General features: G+C 35.1%; 2 protein-coding genes and 1 long non-coding RNA gene across 9 annotated transcripts in view; 2 read left to right on the plus strand and 1 right to left on the minus strand.

Annotated features, from left to right (window-relative positions):
- The window catches only part of LOC309486259, a 323,243-nt gene that overhangs the window by 3,167 nt on the left and 298,535 nt on the right, over positions 1–21,541 (minus strand). The gene's annotated exons all lie outside the window — the stretch shown is intronic.
- On the plus strand, positions 1,441–11,342 carry khdrbs1a (KH domain containing, RNA binding, signal transduction associated 1a). Of its 6 annotated transcripts, none has more exons than XR_014201400.1 (11): positions 1,441–1,683; positions 4,258–4,379; positions 4,463–4,579; positions 4,660–4,806; positions 5,644–5,777; positions 5,897–6,134; positions 6,650–6,723; positions 6,949–7,007; positions 7,182–7,351; positions 9,504–9,562; positions 11,178–11,342. XR_014201400.1 is itself a non-coding variant. In XM_082153414.1 (9 exons), exons 1-9 carry the CDS (start codon positions 1,563–1,565, stop codon positions 7,283–7,285), a joined length of 1,116 nt encoding a protein of 371 aa, XP_082009540.1. In that variant the 5' UTR covers positions 1,441–1,562; the 3' UTR covers positions 7,286–8,084. The 6 variants fall into 6 exon arrangements, 4 of the variants coding, with proteins under 4 accessions (XP_082009540.1, XP_082009541.1, XP_082009542.1 ...); XR_014201401.1 differs by having other exon boundaries at positions 9,504–9,557; XM_082153414.1 differs by lacking the exons at positions 9,504–9,562; positions 11,178–11,342 and having other exon boundaries at positions 7,182–8,084.
- Positions 17,326–21,541, plus strand: part of LOC309486229 (V-set domain-containing T-cell activation inhibitor 1) — a 50,852-nt gene continuing 46,636 nt past the window's right edge. Inside the window, exon 1 of one of the 2 annotated variants that reach the window (XM_082153491.1) lies at positions 17,326–17,763. In XM_082153491.1, coding sequence (XP_082009617.1) covers positions 17,718–17,763 — 46 coding nt within the window. In that variant the 5' untranslated portion in view covers positions 17,326–17,717. The remainder of the gene's footprint in view (positions 17,764–21,541) is intronic. The other variant, XM_082153492.1, reaches the window with a different exon arrangement.

Here is a 21,541-nt window from a genome sequence, read left to right on the forward strand (position 1 = left end):
TTTGCGCTTGTAATGTCAATCTATAAACATCACCAAGTCACCCAGTTTCACTCGGCCATTTCTGAATTGTCTTTATAGAATTAAACTGATTATAAAATATTTAGGACTTAATGTGGTTATTATGGGTCACTTGCTCACCTTACTTAAATACTCAATTATTATTCTGAATTGTAGCCCAAGTCATTTTTATTTTCTGGACATCTTTAAATTAGATTGTCTCATTTTATTTTATGTTAAGATCAACATCCAGATTAGGTTATGGTGAGCAGATTTCTGAAATGGAGAATGGGGACATTTCTTAATTTAGTGGTCAAAATATCATTGAAATCTCAATTTTATGAAAGAAAACCAGACAGAGAGAGAGAGAGAAAAGATTTTTGAATGAGTTTGTTTTTATTTGTTGTGTCCATTCCATGTGACCTAATATCATTGAAATCTCAATTTTATAGAAAAAACAAAACAAAAAAAACACACACACACACACACACACACACACTCAGAGAGACAATTTTTTTTGAATGTGTTTGTTTTTATTTGTTCTGTTCATTCTATATGACCTACAACATTATAATTAGTAATTATTATGATGTTTACAGGTAACTGGTTTTAATACAATTCCTCAAAAAGCATATGAAAAGTTAAATAGTAACCACTGCAAATAGCAAAACAGTAGAGCAACAAAATTACAACTTCACAAAAATTGCTAAATTAAAACAAATATGAGATTATACAATAAAACTTTTTTTTTTTTTTACGTTTTATAATTGTATTTTATGTTTTCCTTTTCACAAACTCTAGGTATGCTATAGCCTAAAGTAATTACAACTTTATACAAATATAACCTTTAAAGTGCTTGATCACAGTTTAAACTCAGAAACACACAGCCAGTTGTTGTTGTTTTACACCTTTTCTTTTAGAGCTTCCAGCATTTAACAATAGTCAGGTTTATAAAGAGAAAAATACAAATAAATAAACAACTCAGATGAAAATATTGAACATACATTAATACATTTAACAGCTTTCTTGTTTTTCAGATTATAAATTGTCTTTAGGTATTGGAACTCATTCCAAAATGAGAAATAGTGGTTTATGATGACCACCGTAGGCCTACTTATGTATACTAAATTTTGTTAACAGAAGTAACACATTAATCAAATAATACTCCTTATGGGGAGACATGTAACAAGTGAAAAAGCCAAATTAAACATTGTAAAAACAAAGTCGAAAGCTAGGCATGATATGAAGTTTTACACATCTTATAATGCATAATCACGTTTGAATTACAAATAAAGTTAGGCTCACGATGGGCCTAAACTAATTTATCCTCGTGACACCTGATGCTTTTCTCAGCGCTGATCGGGGCCGTCCAATCACAGTCGTTTGCCGTCAGTAGTTGCCCCTCCCCCTGGCTCTTAAACGGAAGCAGATTTCGCCTCCTGATGTCACTTCCACCCGCGCCATTAGCCGCAGCTTCCTTTGTTCAGAGAGTAGATAAGCTTCAGCACGCGCTTGCTCCACCAGCTCTGACTTCGCCTGATTTCTTCGCGAAAACCGTGATCAACATGGATGCTAATAACAAGAGGAAGAGCAGCAGCGGGGACAGTAAATATCTGCCGGAGTTACTGGCGGAGAAAGACAGTCTGGACTCCTCGTTCACGCACGCGATGAAACTCCTGAGTGCAGGTCAGTGAGTCTCTATTCACCATTAAACCATTCACACAGAACTTCTCTAAAATGTTTAATAGTGAGCTCGAGATGTTTGAAGGGTGGTTAGTTCATCTATACTCACCGGAGAGAGTTTCACGTGCGTCGGTGAAATGCGTGTTTGTAGGCCCGAGGCGGGATTTGCTCCGGTAGGCCGCGTCGTTTTTTTCAACCAATGCTGTAATGTATGGTGAGGATTTGGGTTTTTTTTATGCGTTATGTTGAGTTTAATGTTGGGTATGTGGGAAGTAACTATTTCTGCCGACCTGCACGTTCAGCTCCTGGGAGGTTTTTCTCATACATCATTATTGAAATTAAAATCGCCAGTTTATTGCACTTAGTATGTAATTCATTGCGTTTTTATCTGGCAGACAATGGCTCTTTTTGTTAAATCCTGTTTCACATTGAGAATTTGGTCTCATTTGGACCACGTTGAAATCCATTATTCATGATTCGGCCACCAGGGGTTTCATCAAAGAGAACCGTTTCTGATTCAAAGGTTAAACAGGAAAAATATAAAAATTGTGTATGCAACATAAGTTAAATGCATTTAGGCCAATTGTGGAGTTCATTGAAGTTGAAAAGGTAGTTTTCAATGCATCAAATTAAGGCAGCACCACGTGCTTTTCCTTTGTGAAGAAGGGCAATCCCATAATTCCTCTGTAAGGAACCCCAAGACTGCAGACAAAGAGATGTGTGATTGTGTATTTTATCTTTTATATATTAGTCTATTAAAAGTGGTATTTTCATCTCTATTGCTGTGTATATCTGAGTGAAACTGCTTCTCGAACAGAAATCCAGGGTGGGAATTTTGTTATTGGGGAATTAATTTAATCGTTCTCGTTTGCAGTGGCTGTGATCATGTGATCGACAGGTTTTCCCGCCCTCGCGGTGATTTATGCACCGGTAGGAAAGATGGCTGGGACTTTCCTCTTTTTGACGACTAATCTATTTGTTGGACAAATGTCTTAAATTGCATACATCTCAATCTCTAATTCTCAGATTTCTCTACCGGTTTGTGCAAGTTTTTGGGATAAGTTTAGTGATAGAATGGGAATTTCTGGCTTAAACAATTTATCTAAAAGTTTCTGAAGTATATTAAATTATAGATAATTGCTAACCAGTAAATTATAAACTTGCTCAATTTAAGAGTATTAAGTGTGAATTCAAAAAAAAAATTTCACGATTTTAATATTTAAGATTCATGGATGTCTAAAGATTCTATTGCATGCAAGACTCTTATGTTGTAATATATGGTAGTATAAGCTTTGAGAGAATGTAAGGTGACCCTTTTTTATTCAACTTGCATGTAACCTTTTTTTTGTATAATTCTTTCTTGCAAATCAAACTATAATTTGCATAAATGTTCATGTCATTTGTTTGCAACATGTTGGATACCACATTCAATTTTAGGTTTGTTTCTTTCACACAGGAAACAGGTTATAGTTTCATTCAAGAAAGCAGAATCCAGATTTGAGGGCCTGCAGTTGATGTTTATTTAAACCCATTAACCACAAGGATCAAAGGGCATACAAATCAACATCAGTCTTTATCATTAAATTAGATTTTCCATTATCACAAACCATCGTGATTTGGTCCGTCCTGACAGAAACTGGTACCACGTGACAACACTGTGCAGCTTCAGCAGTGACTGATGGCATAAAACTGGGGTTCTCAACTCAAGATCCTCTTTCAGCTTCAGAGTTCAGCTTCAGCTCTGATGATCATCTGCCTGTAATTTACTAGTAATCCTGAAGACCTTGATTAGCTTGTTCAGGTGTTTGATTGATTATGTTGGAGCAAAACTCTGCAGGAAAGTGAATCTTGAGGGCTAGAGTTGAGGAGTTTCTGCTTAGTTTTTTAACAAGCAAAGTTCTTCTAGTACTTTTGAAAAACCATGCTCTAATCCTGAGCTCTGTGGGAACAAAATGAAAATTTATGGGTTTTTTTTTACTTTCTATTACAATAACTGCATCCCGTTAGTAATTACACATTTAAATCAAAGTGCATACAACAAAGTAAAAGTTCTCAATTTGTTTCTATTTGAAGTAGTTTTTTAGAATATTTGCAACATATAGGATTGATGTGGCAATTCAAAATTGGACCATTTGTGACGATCACAAAACAAGTCGCATGGGTGTATTTGTGGCAATAGCCAACAATACATTATGGGTCAATTATTTTCTTTTATGCCAAAAATATTAGGATGTTAAGTAAAGATCATGTTCCTTGAATATGTTTTACCATCAATATATATAAAACATTTATATTTGTGAGTGAATGCAACACAATTGTGAGCATAAATGGGCAACTCTGAAGGCGAGGATTTTTCTGTTTCAATTTTTTTGCACTCTCAGATTCCAGCTTTTCAAATAGTTGTATCTCTGCCAAATATTGTCCGTCATAACAAACCATACATCACTGGAAAGTGTATTTATTCAGCTTTCAGATGTATAAATCTCATTTTATGAGAATTTACCCGTGTGACTGGTTTTGTGGTCAAGGGTCACATTTCTTCATTTTGCTGTGAGCTGATTGTCTTTTCTTTTGCAGAGATTGAGAGGGTTCAGAAGGGTGAGCCTAAAAAAGAGTCCGAGACATACCTGGATCTGTTCACTGCCAAGAACGTGAGGGTGAAAGAGCGAGTGCTCATTCCCGTCAAGCAGTATCCTCGGGTAAGTCATGCGCTGTCAGTTCTCTATAATGCCAGGACATGCTGGTGAACGTTTGACTAATATTTTCTCATTTCTCCTGTCAGTTTAATTTCGTGGGGAAGATTCTGGGGCCGCAGGGCAGCACCATCAAACGTCTGCAGGAAGACACCGGGGCAAAGATCTCAGTGCTTGGCAAAGGATCCATGAGGGATAAGAACAAGGTAATGAACCGGTCTTTGCACTGCTAATGAGTTTACTGTTAAATGACCTGTTAATAAAGCTTAAATTGTGAAACCTTCAGGAAGAGGAGCTGAGGAAGGGTGGTGATCCGAAGTATGCACACTTGGCCATGGAGCTGCACGTGCACATCGAGGTTTTTGCTCCCATTCCCGATTGTTACCTGCGTATGGCACATGCCATGGATGAGGTCAAGAAGTTCCTTATGCCTGTAAGTGTGAATGCAAACCAAATTATACTTTTACATCTTACTTCCCCCTTTTATTTATCATAATATACCGGTGAGCCGGTCACTGGAAGCTGTATTGGCCGATACGATCACTAAAATATATACTACATGATTAATGGAGGTCTTCAAATAGACCTACTGGTGTTATTTAGCCATTTAAGGCATTTAAAGAAAAAATAAAGTGAGTTTATTGGCAAGCTACGTGCAACATTCCATTCCCTCTCTTAAAGATGATTAGGAGCTTGGAGCTTGAATATAGCATTCCTGTGGGGGAGGAGAAGTATCAAAGTAAAAACACTGCATAGTCTTCACTGTAAATGAAATGTAGATTAATCCTAAGTCTACTAAAGAGCAGTGAGTGATTTGGTCTTATTTATGAACATTGAAACAGGCGACAGCAGGTTTATTGGACTGCGTTCACTTTAAGAACTACTGCACGGATTCAATATACTGTTACACGTGCAACTTATTTCCCAACTGTTTGTTCACTTCTGACATAACCGATTAAGTAAATGCTCACCAAGCCGACATTTTGTTGTTTTTGAACCCAACGTATACTTTGCTTCTCCATGTTCCACTCCACCCGGGAGTGCACGCACAGAAAGCCACTCGGAGAATGGTCTTTTTTTGTGGCTTAATGCTGTTTTTAACTCTTAAGCACACCCTGCAGTTTAGCAACAGTATGTATATATATATTAGTATACAGTATACTGCACTTACGGTAATCACTGATTTAGCTGATTTGGTAGTTGCATTGCTGTTTAAATCAGTTTTTTCTCTATTTTATTGTTAAATACGTCTATCCTTTTCTCTTGTCAGGTGGATGGTCTTGATGAGATGCATCCGGATGCTTTCATGGATCCAGGGTTTTTGAATGGCTCCCAGGATATGTCTGGCCACGGCAGAGGTCTCGGCCCTCCTGGCAGAGGTCGTGGTGGCCCACCACCCCCTAGGTGAGAACCACTGATAGATATGTAGCAAACAGAGGCTATATTTGATATGGAGTCATTGTTGTTATTGCTCTGAACAATCGTAAGTGTTTGGAGTGTATATGTAATACATTTTCTCGCAGGGGTCGCGGTATGCCCCCTCGTGGAGCACCACGTGGAGGAGCTCCAAGAGGAGGTCCAGGGCGCGGAGCTGCATCACGAGGAGCCCCTGTTGGACGGGGTGGTCCTCCACCTTCCACACCAACCAGAGGAGGAGGTGCCTCTCGATCAAGACCACCAACACAGACTCAGAGGATGACACCAGCATCTGCTCTCTCCCACCAACAGCACTCGGCCAAACCTGAAGCTTACGGGGAATATGTAAGTGTATATCCACAACACCAGCAATTGCTCCTGTTTTATATTCGCTGCCGTTGAAAAGTTTGGTGCCAGTATGTAGTTATTGGAATAGATATAGATAGATGTGTCTTGTAATATAATGCATCCTTGCTGAAAGTTAATTTTTCTATTTTTAAACAAATGCTGTACTTTTGAACATTATTCTGTTCAATATTTGTGCAAACCATATTTTCAACATTAAGTCTTAAGCATCAAAAGCATTTTTAGAATGATTTCTGAAGGATCAGTGACACTGAAGACTGGAGTAATGATGCTAAATTCAGCTTTACCAACATGGGAACAAATTACATTTTAAATTGTATGTTCAAATAGAACAGTTATTTTAATACTAGTTTGAATGCATATCCTTCATTTGACACATACTTATCCAGTCACAACTAACCATTCTGTTGGATTGAGCCAGTAATTTGTAACTTAAAGCCTTGGCAAGTCTTTATAAATGTTTGACATCTCCATTGTCTCCTATGCTTTCTCAGGCCTATGAAGAGCAATATCCAGAGGCTGCCTATGAAGGATATGAGAGCTACTACAGTCAACCTGCACCACAGCCGTGAGTACCTTTTCATCTCTTTATATCTGAGAATTCTTCCTTTGATTAATTTCCAAAAAGTTTCATTTAGTTTCAAGTTAAAATGTTTCAGAGAAAGTCAAATTGACTCAATGTAATCCTGTAACTTTCTGCTTGGGCGAAGTCCAAGTCCTGTCATGATTTAAGATTAAGACTCTGTTTAATAACAGCTTTTGATTAATAACTGTTTCTTTTTTCCTTCCACAGAGACACAGAGTATTATGACTACGGTCACGGTGAGGCACAGGAGACTTACGAGTCTTACAGTAAGACATGTTCTCGATTGTGCAGTGCATAGAATGTAGTTGTACAACAGCTCTTATGTTAGATGTTTAGCATGCTTAAACTACAACAGCAAAGTGCCTAATGCAAGGAAAAGTACATATGATGCACTTATCCTTGAGTGAATATCCATGTTTAATGTGCTTTTGTGTGTTTAGCAGAAGATGACTGGGAGGGCGCCGCTTGGGGTGGTGCTGGTGGAAAAGCACCGGCTGCCCGGCAGGGCAAGTCATTTCGGGAACACCCGTATGGCAGATACTGAGAGCTTTCCGTCACTGCAGTTGTTTGGGCATCCGCCTCCCCTCGTAACTTCTTGTAACCACCTAAAGTAATTCTAGTTGTTTTTGTACCCTGTTTTGGTTAACACTCCCTTTTTAATATGAATCTACTCTTTACGTAGGACGATGACCATTTATAAGTTCAACATGACACGTTTTAGATTTGCGATTATATGCTGTGCTTATATTCTCTTTGCATTTTTGTTTTACTTGTTTTTGTTATTTTATTTCTTTTCTTTTAATGGTTAACTGTTTCTTCTCTGAAAAATTGATACCTGAATGCTAGATAATTAGCTGACGTCCATGTGTAAAGTGACTTGCTAAAAAAAGAGAAAATTGCCTGTTAATATCACTTAGATTTATTACAAACGCGCTTTTGTAAGGCATAACAAAAAAAATTGAGGGATGCTCAAAAAAACCATTAGTTCCTGTACAAACCAACATGTTACTTAGTTTTCAAATTCCATTTGGTTTGAGGCTATTTATTGTTTGAAAGTCTCGTGAAAATTCAAAATTCGCATCATCTGATTCCTTTTGTTAAATGAGCAAAACCAATATCGCAAAGGTTCAAGTTTACTTCTAGACAGGTAAAAGTACAGCCCTCTCAAACCTTTGTACGTACAACATCCAAATATTAGACTTGTTTTTTGGTGTTTTTAGTTTTTCAGTTTCCGAAATATTAGCAAACTTGTGTGCATTGCCTAACTAGGGAACTAAATATGTCCAAAATGTGTCCCTATCAGTTTGTCAATAAAGCATAGTTTTCTTTTACAGCCTTCAAAACGTTTGTTTTTGACTTATTAAAGTTGTAATAGTCATCCTATATAAAACTGTCAACTGTTGCAAACTGTCAAAATTCTGCATGCATTTTATAACATCACAATATTTAGATAGAAAACTTTGTTTTGATGTTCAAAATATATTGTGTATAAACCGTTGATAAATAGCCTGCAATTAGCGTGGAGTTATTTGTATCAAGTAGATCGTGAAAAAGCTGCACCTTATGTCTTGTACAGGAACAATTGACATCAGAATAACATTATTAAAGACCAATATTTCCAAAATCTGTTACCTTGGTCCTCCAACAAGCTAATCTGAGTTGTCTTTGTATTTCTGAATAATTTAAAGGGGTCATATCTTTTAAATCAGTTTATGCTTTTGATGGTCGTTGTACTATGGAAAAAATTCAGAGCTCAAAACTTTCAAAGTAAATGAATTAAGTCGAGCCACAACGCCTATTCGGTAAGACTACTGGGACAAACTACGATGAAGTGTCTGCCTGTTTTTGGTGCAAAAACAAGTGGATTGATGTGACCTCTTTAACAATAGTCAATCTATTCAACATTAACCAATGATTTATACACAATAAGGAAATCCTGGCATTTTAATGTGTTTATACCTGTTTTAAAAGCGATAACCCTGTTGCAACCTCGCATCAGTCACTAAATCCCTCTGATGTCACAGACTCTACATGTTTGTCTTCTATTGAAAAGGATCTTGAGGTAAGACCTGCAGAGTCACCTCTAAAAGCACAGATAGATTCCCCTTTTTAAAAGGTAAAGTATACATGCACAAAACTATTTAGATGTTTGGTGCTCATATGGTAACTTTGCGTGCAAAACAACAAAAAAAAGCAAAAGAAACGGCATGAGATGTATTGTCCAACCAGATCACTCAACACAAAGGCTTTCGTAGCCCAGGGTCAAAGTTTTGACCGTGAAGATGATTTCAAATGTTCAGTCTTACCTGACTCTCGCCGGCTTAAACGACAAAATTGGGAAAGATGGCGTAAAGTGTAATGCAAGCTTCAAAAAGGTAATATCAACCCTAAACTTCTCTCTTAGCACAACTGTTCATTCACTCATTTGTACACAATCATTGCAAATTCAAATTGCGTTGTTTACAAATTCAAAAGTCAATATTCCTAAACCTGGATCATAACACATCATAAAACATTCAACTTTCTCAAAACAAGCTTAGTGTTATTTTATATGCAACTCTCTTGTTTTAAAAACAAATAGATTCTAGTTTTGTCAAAATTACACTGTTATTAAAAGTTTTCTTGTAGCTGTACAAAATAGACAACAAAAATGTCCTCAAATTTTACAAGCATTAGATATTTGTGTAGAGCTGGACTTGTCTCTTTGAGAAATTGTCGTTTTGTGAGGTCTTGTGTACTAACTCTTCTCTTGTGTTGCTCAGTGACTGATGGCGAGAGCTTCTCTCCAGACTGGGTCTACTAGGCAGCTGCTACAGGTGAAGTGTGTAAATATTTAATGAGTTATCAGCAAACAGTTGTTTAAATGTGCAAATACAATAAAAATTGTGCACGAATTTATAAAACAACTTTAATTGGATCTGGTGGCTCCACTTTATATTAGGTTTTTAACTACGATGTACTATATTAATAATTTGATAAAGTGTACCTGTTTTTACACCTATTTTAAACACCCCTGCATCTAATTACATCTGTAACTAATTTCTGTGATTCAGAGTTTTAGTTTTGTTGTTTTATTATTTTGAATTGGCTTTAAAAAAATAAAAATTGTGCTTTTACTTTGTGACCCTGGATCACAAAACCAGTCATAATTCGCACTGGTATAATTGTAGCAATAGCCAACAATACATTGTATGGGTCAAAATTATAGATTTTTCTTTCATGCCAAAAATCATTAGGATATTAAGATCATGTTCCATGAAGATATTTAGTAAATTTCCTACTGTAAATATATAAAATTTATTTGAGTGCAGCACAATCGCGAACATAAGTGGACAACTTAAAACATTGAGAATCACCTTTTTAGTTTTTTTTTTTTTGCGCCCTCAGATTCCAGATTTTCATATTGTCCTATCCTAACAAACCACACATCAAAGGAAAGCTTATTTATTCAGATGAATAAATCTCAATTTAAAAAAAAAATTGACCCATGTGACTGGTTTTGTGGTCTAATATAAAATATTAATTTGAGTGCTTAATTTAAAACTAAATGGCAATGTTAAAAATAAAAATATTAGTTCCAGTTTATTTTAGTGCTTCAACTTGTATTTTTTTCTTGCTAAAGTAACTTAATTTCAGTTTTTTGACTAGTATATATTTTCAATTAGCAAATGTTTATAAGGGGTGTTGACATGATTTTTTATTTTTTATATATACATAGACAAGAACATTGTAGATCTGCAGAGGACAAACTTGTCTGTTAGTACATGTGTAAACGTACCTTTCGTTAACAATAACCCTGCTGTAACTGCATCTATATTTACACCGTTGACCATTACCTTACACCTTAAACCGAACCATACCATCAAACTTGTCCCTAACCTTACCCATATCCCACCTCACTAGCAACAAAAGTTTATCAATACAACATGTACTAAGTACATTGTACCTAACCATATTTTAATTTATTTTGCCATAAGAACATGTTAATGAAACCTAATATAAAGTGGGACTGATTTGTGACTGAACTTGTACATAACTGCATTCATTGGCATAATCAAATGGATTCTTCATGGGTTTTGAACATCATTTTCCGTAAATAAGGTCTTTTTAAGATTTGTCAGCTTTGATCTTGGTACTTTTTACCTACGTTTTCTCTTGACTGAAATTGTCATGGGAAAGTTCAGATTCATTGGACCAAAAATAATTGGTTCTCTAAAAGTAGATGTGTTTCTGTGGGACTTGTGTATTGTATTATGAATGTCGTTTTATGGTACGTGTAGCACCAAAGTTCACCTGGCTATTTTCTATGTAGCTAATTGGCATGCATGTCAGTACAGGTCCTTAGTCTTTAAGTGTGGAAATGCCAAGTCTGCAAGACATTTTAAAGGTTTTGTTCCAGTGTGACTTTGTACAACCTGTTTCTTTGTTTGTTGCAGGCTTTCGGTGCCGTTTTGTACAGAAGAGGAAATGTACTGTACTTTTTTATACAATCTTGTGTAATGTTTAGTGAACGAGTCATTTTTTTAATGTATTTTAAGTTCTTACTCTTTTTATACATGCATTTTTGGATCCCAATAAATGATTTTATACGTTTTATTGAAGTTGTGTAATTTCAACTTATTTTCAGAAAAGAGAGAATGTTTGTCTTGCTAAAGTTAATTGAATGTCTCCCAGTTGTCACTTACATTTCAGTAAGTTTAAGCTAAGTTTGTTTATTTTAAAAATTAAAGCTAAAACTGTTAGTCTAATGTATTTGACTTAAATTAGTTGACAAGGAGTTGGTTAAATGTTTAAGGGGATACAAGCCATTAGAAAATTGGTTACCCAGTGTTGTGGTGAACTGGCTTTTTCCTGGTCATTTTAGTGTGACCACTAATTATTACTGCAATTGACCATCAAAATTACAACAGTAGATGTTGCTGTGTAGTTGCCACGGTATTATTGGTCGTTACTAGGGTGTTGGGGATTTGCTATCAACTCAGGTGAATAGTTAAAAATGTCTTGGGAGGAATTCAGTAGGCTATTAAAGGTAGGGTAGGCAGTTTTGGAAAAACTAGCTTTGAAAGCATAAGATCCACCCTCCCTTAAAGGATGAGTTCACCTCAAAATGAAAATTTCCTGATAACTTACTCACCCCAATGCCATCCAAGATGTCCATGTCTTTCTTTCTTCAGTGGAAAAGAAATTAAGTTTTTTGAGAAACATTTCAGGATTTTTCCAGAATGTTGAAGTTCAAATCAATGCAGCTTCAAAGGGCTCTGCGTGATCCCAGCTGAGGAATAGGGTCTTATCTAGCGAAACGATCGGAAATTTTCAAAAAGTTATAGACTTTTTAACCAGAATTGTTTGTCTTGTGCTGGTCTGCCAGGCATTCCCTTGTGAAAAAAAAGCACTTTAGTGTACTTTTATAAAGTGTACTTATTATACAAATAATATACTTTAAATGTATACACTTAAGTGTAACTCCAATGCAATGTTTTCACCGGTCTGAATGCACATTAAGTATAATTGATTTGAAATATATCATATTAAGTTGAAATAAAATGCAATAAGTTGTCATTAAGTGATTTATTTTTTGGTACCACTTAAGTGGACTTTAATGCAACTTTATATTTACTGTCATAATTGCTTCTAGTGTCATTAAAATTGATTTTAAGTGCACTGCTCAATGCACTGACAAGCAATTAATGTGAACTAAAATGTACTTTAAAGGGATAGTTACTTTGAAATAAATTTTTGGTATGTTTTAGCTTACCTCAAGGGCATCCAAGATGTAGGTGTCTTTTTTTCCGCAGTAGTTTCAATTTTGATATTTTTAGGTCAAACCGTTCTTGTCAGTCATATAATGCAGGTCTATGGTCACTGTCTCAAAGAGCATGCACAGAGAAGTCCAAATTAAACAATTCCCCATCGTAAGTACACATTGATGGCCTAAGACACGAAACGAGCGGTTTGGACGGTTTGGCGACGGGGAATTGTTTTAATTTGGACTACTCTGTGCATGCTCTTTGAGACAGTGACCATAGACCTGCATTATATGACTGACAGACAAGAACGGTTTGACCTAAAAATATCAAAATTGAAACTACTGCGGAAAAAAAGACACTTACATCTTGGATGCCCTTGAGGTAAGCTAAAATATACCAAAATTTAATTTCAAAGTGAACTATCCCTTTAAAGGTGCATTGCGCAAGTCTCTGAGTTTTTGCAGAACTATGCCCCCTCTGGCTGCAAGCGAAACTGCAGCCAGAAGTGTGCACGCTCGCGGACAAAAGTTTTCTTTTTTTTTATCTTACGTGGAGTTTGCGTTGGTGTTTGAAATGAACTACAAGCCGGTCTCTTAGAATCCATCTTCTACGGAGAATGGCGGCGAATACACAAACCTGCCAGACAGCCAGGTGAGCGTGCCGTGAACGCGCATGACGTCACGCCCAGTCTAAAATTCCGGCCCGAATCCCTCTTATTTATTTTACTTTACAGGATTATAGAGACAATCTCAGTGATCAGAGAAGGGCTCATTCAGCCCATCAGGCAATTGTTTAAGCATGTATGGGTTAGAAAACGGGTATTTTTTAACATGAAAAGTTGCTTAATGCACCTTTAATGTCAGTTAACAATACACTTAAGTGTGAATTAAATGTGATTTTTTCACCGCTTAAGTGCATTTTATTTGTATTTAATTTCAAATGCATCAAATTAAGTTCATATTAAATGCAATTAGTTGAACTTTTGAATGCTTTTTTTTAAAACATAAATGGGACTTTAATACATATTTAATAAGTACTTTCAGTGTATTTAAAATATAATTAAAGTGTAGTTTAATGAACTGACAAGCAATTCATGTGAACTAAAATATACTTTAATGTCAGTTAATACACTTAAATGTGAATTAAGTGTAATGTTTTCAACAAACGTATTGCATGTAATTGATTTCAAATGTATCACAGATTAAGCTCAAATTAAAAGCAATTAGTTGAAATTAAGAGTGCTTTTTTGTAACAACTTAAGTGGGACTTTAACACATTTTTATTTGAACTTTGAAATATGATAAAAGTGTACTTCCAAATATACTGACAAGCAATTAATGTGGACTAAAATATACTTTAATGTAATATACATGTACACTATTATAATTAAATTAAATACATTTATTTATATAATTAAATACATTTGTAATTAATAAAAAATAATAATAAAGTTGCAATTTATTTCAAATTTGAATAAAAAAAATCTTAGTTACAATCAACACAAATTCAATTCAAAACCCTCTGCGTACATTTACTGACAAAATCTCTAAAATAAATACATAAAAACCTGTTGATGCACATAATACAAGAATACATAAATTCATACAGGTTTGAAACAACTTTTGAGGGCGAGTATGATGACAGAATTTTCATTTTAAAGTGAACTATCCCTTTTAACTCATTTAGAAAGAGTCTGGAGGACAATGATGCTTATTATGCACAATCATTTTCTCCCTCATACAAAGGTACCTAAACCTATCCATCACAGAAAACATTTAGCATTTTTACATTTTCAGAAAACATCATTCTGTATGGATTTATAAGATTGTTTGCATGTAATTTACTGGTTTTACTATACTTTTGGGGTAATTTGGTCCCCATAACCTAGGGATTACCAGTACACACATCATTTTAGAAGCAAACACACAGTACCTCAAACACACAACCCAGGAATGAATACAAACAAAATGTGAAGAAAAGTATCATTCCATGTACAACACTAAGATTCAAACGGGTAATGCTTTACAAAAAGGTATTATTAGTTACTTCAGTTAACATGAACTAACAATGAATAATACTTTAAGCATTTATTAGTCTTAGTTAATGTTAATTTCAACATTTAATAATGCATTATTATATTCAAAAGTTGTGTATTAAAATTAGTTAATGCACTGTGAACTCACATGAACAATGACTATAAATTGTATTAACTAACTTAAACTATATTTTAACTAATATTAACAAAGATTAATAAATACGGTAAAAAAAAAATGCTCATTGTTAGATCATGTTGGCTAATACATAAACTAATATTAACATAGCACACTTTACATAGCGTCAACATTAAACAGGACAAAATGCTTACTCCAGCATTACAGTGAATATAAGTTTGTCTAAAAACAAAACCTGAAGAAATCTAAAAGGCACAAAAACAAGAAAACCAAAATCATGTCACCAATTTTTTTGAAGTTGTTGGAAAGTACTGTTTATGTCAATGTCCCAGAAGCTCTCCAGATTAAATGTGAATGGAAATGTTCCAAAGAGGCAGAAAAGTCAGAAAAAATACCTTGAGAAACAAAAAAACAGAAGGAAAACATTTGTTTATAAAACAGATCCAGTCCATTATTATATTTGGCTCAAATGAATGAAATTGATAGATATACAGTTGTGCGTTAAAGTTTATACACCTTTCAGTATCTGCAAAATGTTAATAATTTTAGCAATAAGAGGGATCACAAAAATGTATATGTTCTCTTTTTATTTAGTACTACCCTGATGAGCGTACGTAAACTTTTGACTGCTAACTGTTGATGAATGTGTGATGTGAATGTGATGAATTACCTCAGTCATCAGGGTCACATCGTAGTGCTGGGCAAGCTTCCTTCAAACTCCCACAAACACCAGGATTCCACTGACACTGGGCTTAAAGTGATTAAAAAATAGAGAACATTTGTATTGCTACTTTACAGGGAATTAAACATAACTTATCAATTACACAAATATAGATAAATGACCCATGCAAACCCAAGACCCATGCAAATTGATAAAGGTAATCTTGAATGTTAAGCTTGCTGCACATACACTCTAAACAAAAATGGTGCTAAATAGCACTAAAAGTGGTTCATTGGCTTGTAATCTTAGGGGAACCACTTTAAGTGCCATATAGCACCTACCTTTGTCAAATGGTGCTATGTAGCACCTTAACCACCCCAAAGAACCGCTGAAGAACCAAACTGGGCTTAACAGGTTCTTTAAATGGTAGTGGTGCTATATAGCACCTTAACCACCGCAAAGAACCCCTGAAGAACCGCTGAAGAACCTTTTTTTTTTAGTGTGTAGCTATCTTCATGAAGGATGTTCCTGTAGGCTATTTACCACGGTTGACACAGCAATGCTGCATTCCTTATGCAGCAAAATCCTGTGGTTGGACCACGGTTGCTTCCAGAATCAAATCACAGCGGGCATTTTTGTCTCGTCCATCACAATTTTGAGAGTGAATCGCACATGCAGATCGTTTTCAATCTGGATAGATGTTTTTAACCTTGTTACCTGATTTGCCAATTGAGTGGGAGATTCCTGGAAAACACAGAGCTCACCTGCATATTTGTAAGTGGACCCTAGTGGGAAAAAAATTATATTGTGTTTGACATGTATTCCCTTTTTCAATAGTACACTGCAAATATACTAACAAAAATTTTACTCTTTAAATATATTAAAAGTATAATCGCAACATGCCTTTACCTATTTTCGCAATACAACTTTTAACACACTTTAAAATAATTGTACTTTAGTATATTTTCAAAAATATATATATTTTAGAAAAATATACTTGCAGTGAAAATTCAGTTTAGTTTTTAGTATTTGCACTTTATTAAAAATATATTTTAGTTATATTTTAACTGTGCTGGAAATTATCATTGTAACCCAGCAAGCAAATGCCGTCATTCCACTGTCTAGGTTAATTACAGATCCGAAATAGTCCAGCTATGAGTAACCCACTTCTAGCCAAAATAACCTTGATTTTGGTTACATGTCATTTTTGCCAAAATAACTTGCGGGATATGATATTCCATCATGCAAAGTCAACAGTGATTACAAGGTGTTTGATTTAAAAAAGGTAAAAACATTTTTTGGTTTTTTTTTTGTCTATTCTTGGGCTATGGTTAGACATTATTTATTTTTCACAGAAATTTGGCCTTGTTTTAGCCTAGGCGTCAGGGCTGTGTTTGTACGGCTACGTCTTTTAAATGCAAAATTGCTTGCTGGGAACAATGCATTGAAAGTATACTTTCAAAATACATTATAGTATACAATAGTATTTTGTACAAAGTATAGCTAAGTTTTATTTGTCTAATAATGTAGGCTACATTTGTTATTGAAGACAAAGTATGTAATTTGGAATAAGCCAAAGAGCCTATACTTTTTACTCAAATATATCACACCACAATAGCCTTCTCTCTCTCTCTCTCTCTCTCTCTCTCTCTCTCTCTCTCTCTCTCTCTCTCTCTCTCTCTCTCTCTCTCTCTCTCTCTCTCTCTCTCTCTCGGTGTGTCTCTGTCCCTGTCCTATCATCCTATCCAAATAAAATACCAAAAATTATTTATTTTTAAATAAAGAAATATATAAATACACTCATGGTATATTGCTTGTATGTTTCGAAGACACTCGTAATGAATTTGTAGTACACTTTAATATCACGAAGCAAGCGTGTAATTAGTCTCTACACAGGCATATACTAAACTTAATCTACTTCCACTCACAGAGAGGGGTATGACGGCAGGGAGAAACATTTGGTGGCCAAAGGGTCTAAAAATTAGCTGAAAATAGCGACAAAGGCGCGAAGTTGGCAACACTGCCTCAGTGGCACTTTAAACGAGAGACAGCCCCTACACGCTGTTCTGATTGGCTGTGAGTTTTGATTGATTTCGTATTCGCGTCGAAATCTAATTATTTTAAATTCGCAAATTAGTTGTTACTGGAATCATTATCGCATCGCGTCTGGTTAGGACAGAAGTTGGATTCAGACTCTTCAAATTTAGTTGCTTCAACCGCGGACTAAAAAGAACAGCTCGCTGCAACACAGCCATTTGGCTCAAAAGTCTGTGGGGTAACTTACGCGTTTATTTCCCTCTCTTTGAGAAGGTAAAAGGTACTTTTTGCACTCCTTCAATCACCATTGAACCAGAACTGTTTACATGATTTACTGGCTTAAAGTAATCATCATCCGGAATGCTGCCGTCTCTTCTTCTGTTATGGATCTTACTGCGTGGCGCAGGTTAGTAAGGATTTGATCTGCCTTTTGTAACTTCGTGTTTCTGCTTGCAGGACCTTACATGAACTTACTGTCCACGCTGAAAACTAGGTGTAGTTTTAAACTATAGTTTATAATATACAGGAGAGCTAGAAACCTAAACGATCACAGACGGGTTACAATTTTTCGTCTGTTTTTATTCCTTAGAAGTTTTGCTCGCTTTTCCATGAGAGTCAAACTAAACCTAGTGGAACTGTGATATTTGCATGCGGTTTTTTAATCCTAGCTCATTGCAAATGAGCATGTCTATTTATCTAATGAAGTTAACTCTGTAGCTTAAAGAAGTTTAGAAGAGTAGCTACTTGGACAATACAGAAAAAATAATATAAATAAACTCTTGCAGCTGCATGCTTTTATCTCTGGTGAGGACTTACAAAGAAAGGTTTCAAGTTTCTTTAAACAGCCTGTGTGGTGTTGAGCGCATATAGGCAGGTGGAATACGGACAGAAAACCTTCAAAACGCGTTCTCTTATTCATGATTGTAATGTTTTCATTAAGACTATGGTGAAAAAGAGTAAACACCACTGTAAAAACTTAGAAAAGAGGTGCATTTTTAGTATTCTTTATTCACTAGCACTTTACAATAAAGTCTCATTTATTAACATTAGTTAATACTAATCAATATATTTACTAATACTGAGCAATATATATATATGTATATATATATATATATATATATATATATATATATATATATATATATATATATTACAACATTAGAGCCTTTGTTAATGTTATTAAGCTAATAAAAATGTTCATGTTAGTTGACAGTTCATTAACTAATATTAACAGATACAACATTTGATCTTACAAATGTATTCGTAAATGCTGAGATTAACATTAACTAAGATTAATAAGACATATGTTGTTGATGTTAAGTAACGTATAGTTAACTAAACCTTATTGTTAAGTGTTGCCCTTTATTCTTTAAGGACATAGTTGTAAACTTTCTTTTAATGATACATATTTATACTTATCCTTTTCCTAAGTTTAATATATATTTGAATCTGTTGGAAGTATGAGGACAGGTAGTTTTCAGTGAAAATGTTGTGATCCTTTTTTTAATATTCAAGATGTATATTTGTCATGTAGCCAACACAATTATATATATATATATATATATATTAGGGGTGTAACGGTTCACAAAATTCACGGTTCGGTTCGAACCGATACACTTGTGTCACGGTTCGGTTCGGTACGTTTTTGTTACAGCAAAAAGAAAGAAATGCCAGAGAAATTCTTTTTTAAATTAAAACTAACATCATAAAGTATGATATTTTTTTTACTTTGAGCAATTCTGGAGCTATAATTGACTCTTCTTAGGAGCATATAAAACAAAACAGCTCCTTGGAAAAAATTAAATGTAATATTGTAGTAGGCTAGTTATAAACAAAGGTTTATTTTAGTTCAGATTAACATTTGAGGGCAGCAATGTATTCATAATGTCAAAATAAAGCCGACGTAATGTTACTTGAAGGCATTATAGCCTACTATTCCTGCCAAACTTCCATGGTTGCAGTTAGTGTTACTACAGTAAATCCATGTGAATGTTGCTGATCTGTGGACACTGGATAGTTCATTCATGGCACAATGTTTCTTCCTGGTTTCCACGTGCTGTTTGATCCGTTAATAACGGAGAAATGTGAATGTTTCTCACTAGATCTCGCAGCGATGATATTACTTAAGTGGCGAATTCAAATGCTTTCTTTACTGGATCTCTTATTAGCGCTGTGTAGTAACAGTGTCGCATGATCACGATCGGCTCGCGCTGCACTGGTCCAAACTGATAAACGGTCCTTCAACCACACAATAACGAGCAGTTTCGTTCCGCTTGCATTACGTTTGCCATTTGATGTTGGGCAATGTTGTGGTCGCGCCGGCGTCTCTTATGAGCGCGCGCAATGCGCCTACATTTGAAATAACGAAATTTTGGTCGGCAGGAAAAATGGTCCAACGGTTCGGTTTGAAAATGCGTACCGAACGGTTCAATACGAATAATACGTGTATCGTTACCCCTAATATATTATGGAATACAGCTTGCTGTGAAAGACTGTGCGTTAAATATAAATAAAATGTTCATAAAGATCTCAAAGTGTAGGCTAAATGTAGTTTTTTTTGGAAAGTCGCTTTTTTAAAAACAGCTGGCAGACATCTGTGGAGGTTCTCAAGAGGGGGTGAGTCCAGCTAGTTATTATCCCCTAAAATCCAGTAGAATCCAGTAGAATATAACTTGACTATAGGAAAACAAGCAGTCTGTCTGACTCTGACTCTGCTAATGTTTTTGTTGTAATGGGAGACGCTGAAATGATAAATGCATTGGGGGAAGAAAGAAAGTTCTTTCGGCATTTTGACATGAGGGTGAGTGAATAATTACACAACTTTTGAGAGAACTATCTTTAAAAACAGCCCGTAAATGAAAGTAATTGTTCATTTGAGTGTATATTTCAGCTGAGAATAAGACCTCACGTTCAGAATCGTGGCTTAGATGACTGAGCATCAGTCTGGTACAAACATCAACGGTGGTTCGCGGTTACTGTGATGTTTTTCCATGTATGACATGTTCCTGTCTGAAAACATAGTCTTACTCTTAACCCTATCCCTAACCCTACCCGTAACTTATACCTAAATCCGAGGGAAATGATAGGTGAATAACACTGATGTAGAAGCACCTAACCCTGGTTGTAAATAAACTGTAAACTTGTCACTCAAATCTGAAGTTGTTCCAGGAAAACTAAAGATGTTGATCCAGGAGCATGTTGTACTTGGTGAAATCACATTCACCGTAGTGAACAATAAAAAATAAATTAAAAAAAGACTCCATTTCATAGTTTGAGGCACAAACGCAGTCCTGATACTTTTTTTTTCTTTTCCGGTCATTTTTAATGCCGATAACAAGAGAAGAGACTTATCCTGTATGTGGAATAGACTGATAAGCGTTCACAGACACATCAGGGTCACTCTGCATTTGCACTTCTCACCAAGGCTTTTTCACACAAAGAAAAATGTCATTTGTCCAAACTGGGCCAAACTGTGGGCAGTTCAACATCTGTACGGCGTCTTCAACGTTTTGTTGAACAAAAATGTCTTTGTGTCTCAATGGAACTACTGTTCAGATTGGAGTCAGTACGGTTTCTCTCTCTTTTTTTTTTTTTTAAAGAAAGAATTCGATTCAGCAAGAATGCATTAAATTGATCAAAACATTATGAATGTTACAAAAGATTTTAAATAATTGCTGTTTCTATTCATCAAAGAATTCGGAAAATACTATCACTGGATTCAACATTAATAATAATAATAATAATAATAAATATATCTTGAGCAGCTGAGCAGCAAATCAGCATATTAGAATGATTTTTAAAAATTCAGCTTTGCCATCACGACTAAATTACGTTTTAAGATGTATTCAGATAGAAATCAGTTATTTGTAATTGTAATAATATTACTGTTTTTACTGTATTTTTGATCAATTAAATGTAATGCAACCTTGGTGAGCATAATTCACTTCTTTCAAAAACATAACAAAAAATATTTCCGGCCCCAATCTTAGTTGTATAGCAAATGGTTTACAGGGTTTTCATGGTCATGGAAAATGTGGAACTATCAGTGAATTAGAAAAATGTTATATATAATCCTGGAAAAGTCATATAAATTCATAAAATCTTAAAAAGGTATCGACTTTAAAATCAGCAACAAATCATAAGTGTATAGTCTTAATAAAATGCTTATAAACATCCTTAATATC

This window comes from Leuciscus leuciscus, assembly GCF_965113295.1.
Source record: "Leuciscus leuciscus genome assembly, chromosome: 22".
In the NCBI taxonomy this organism is placed as follows: Eukaryota; Metazoa; Chordata; class Actinopteri; order Cypriniformes; family Leuciscidae; genus Leuciscus; species Leuciscus leuciscus.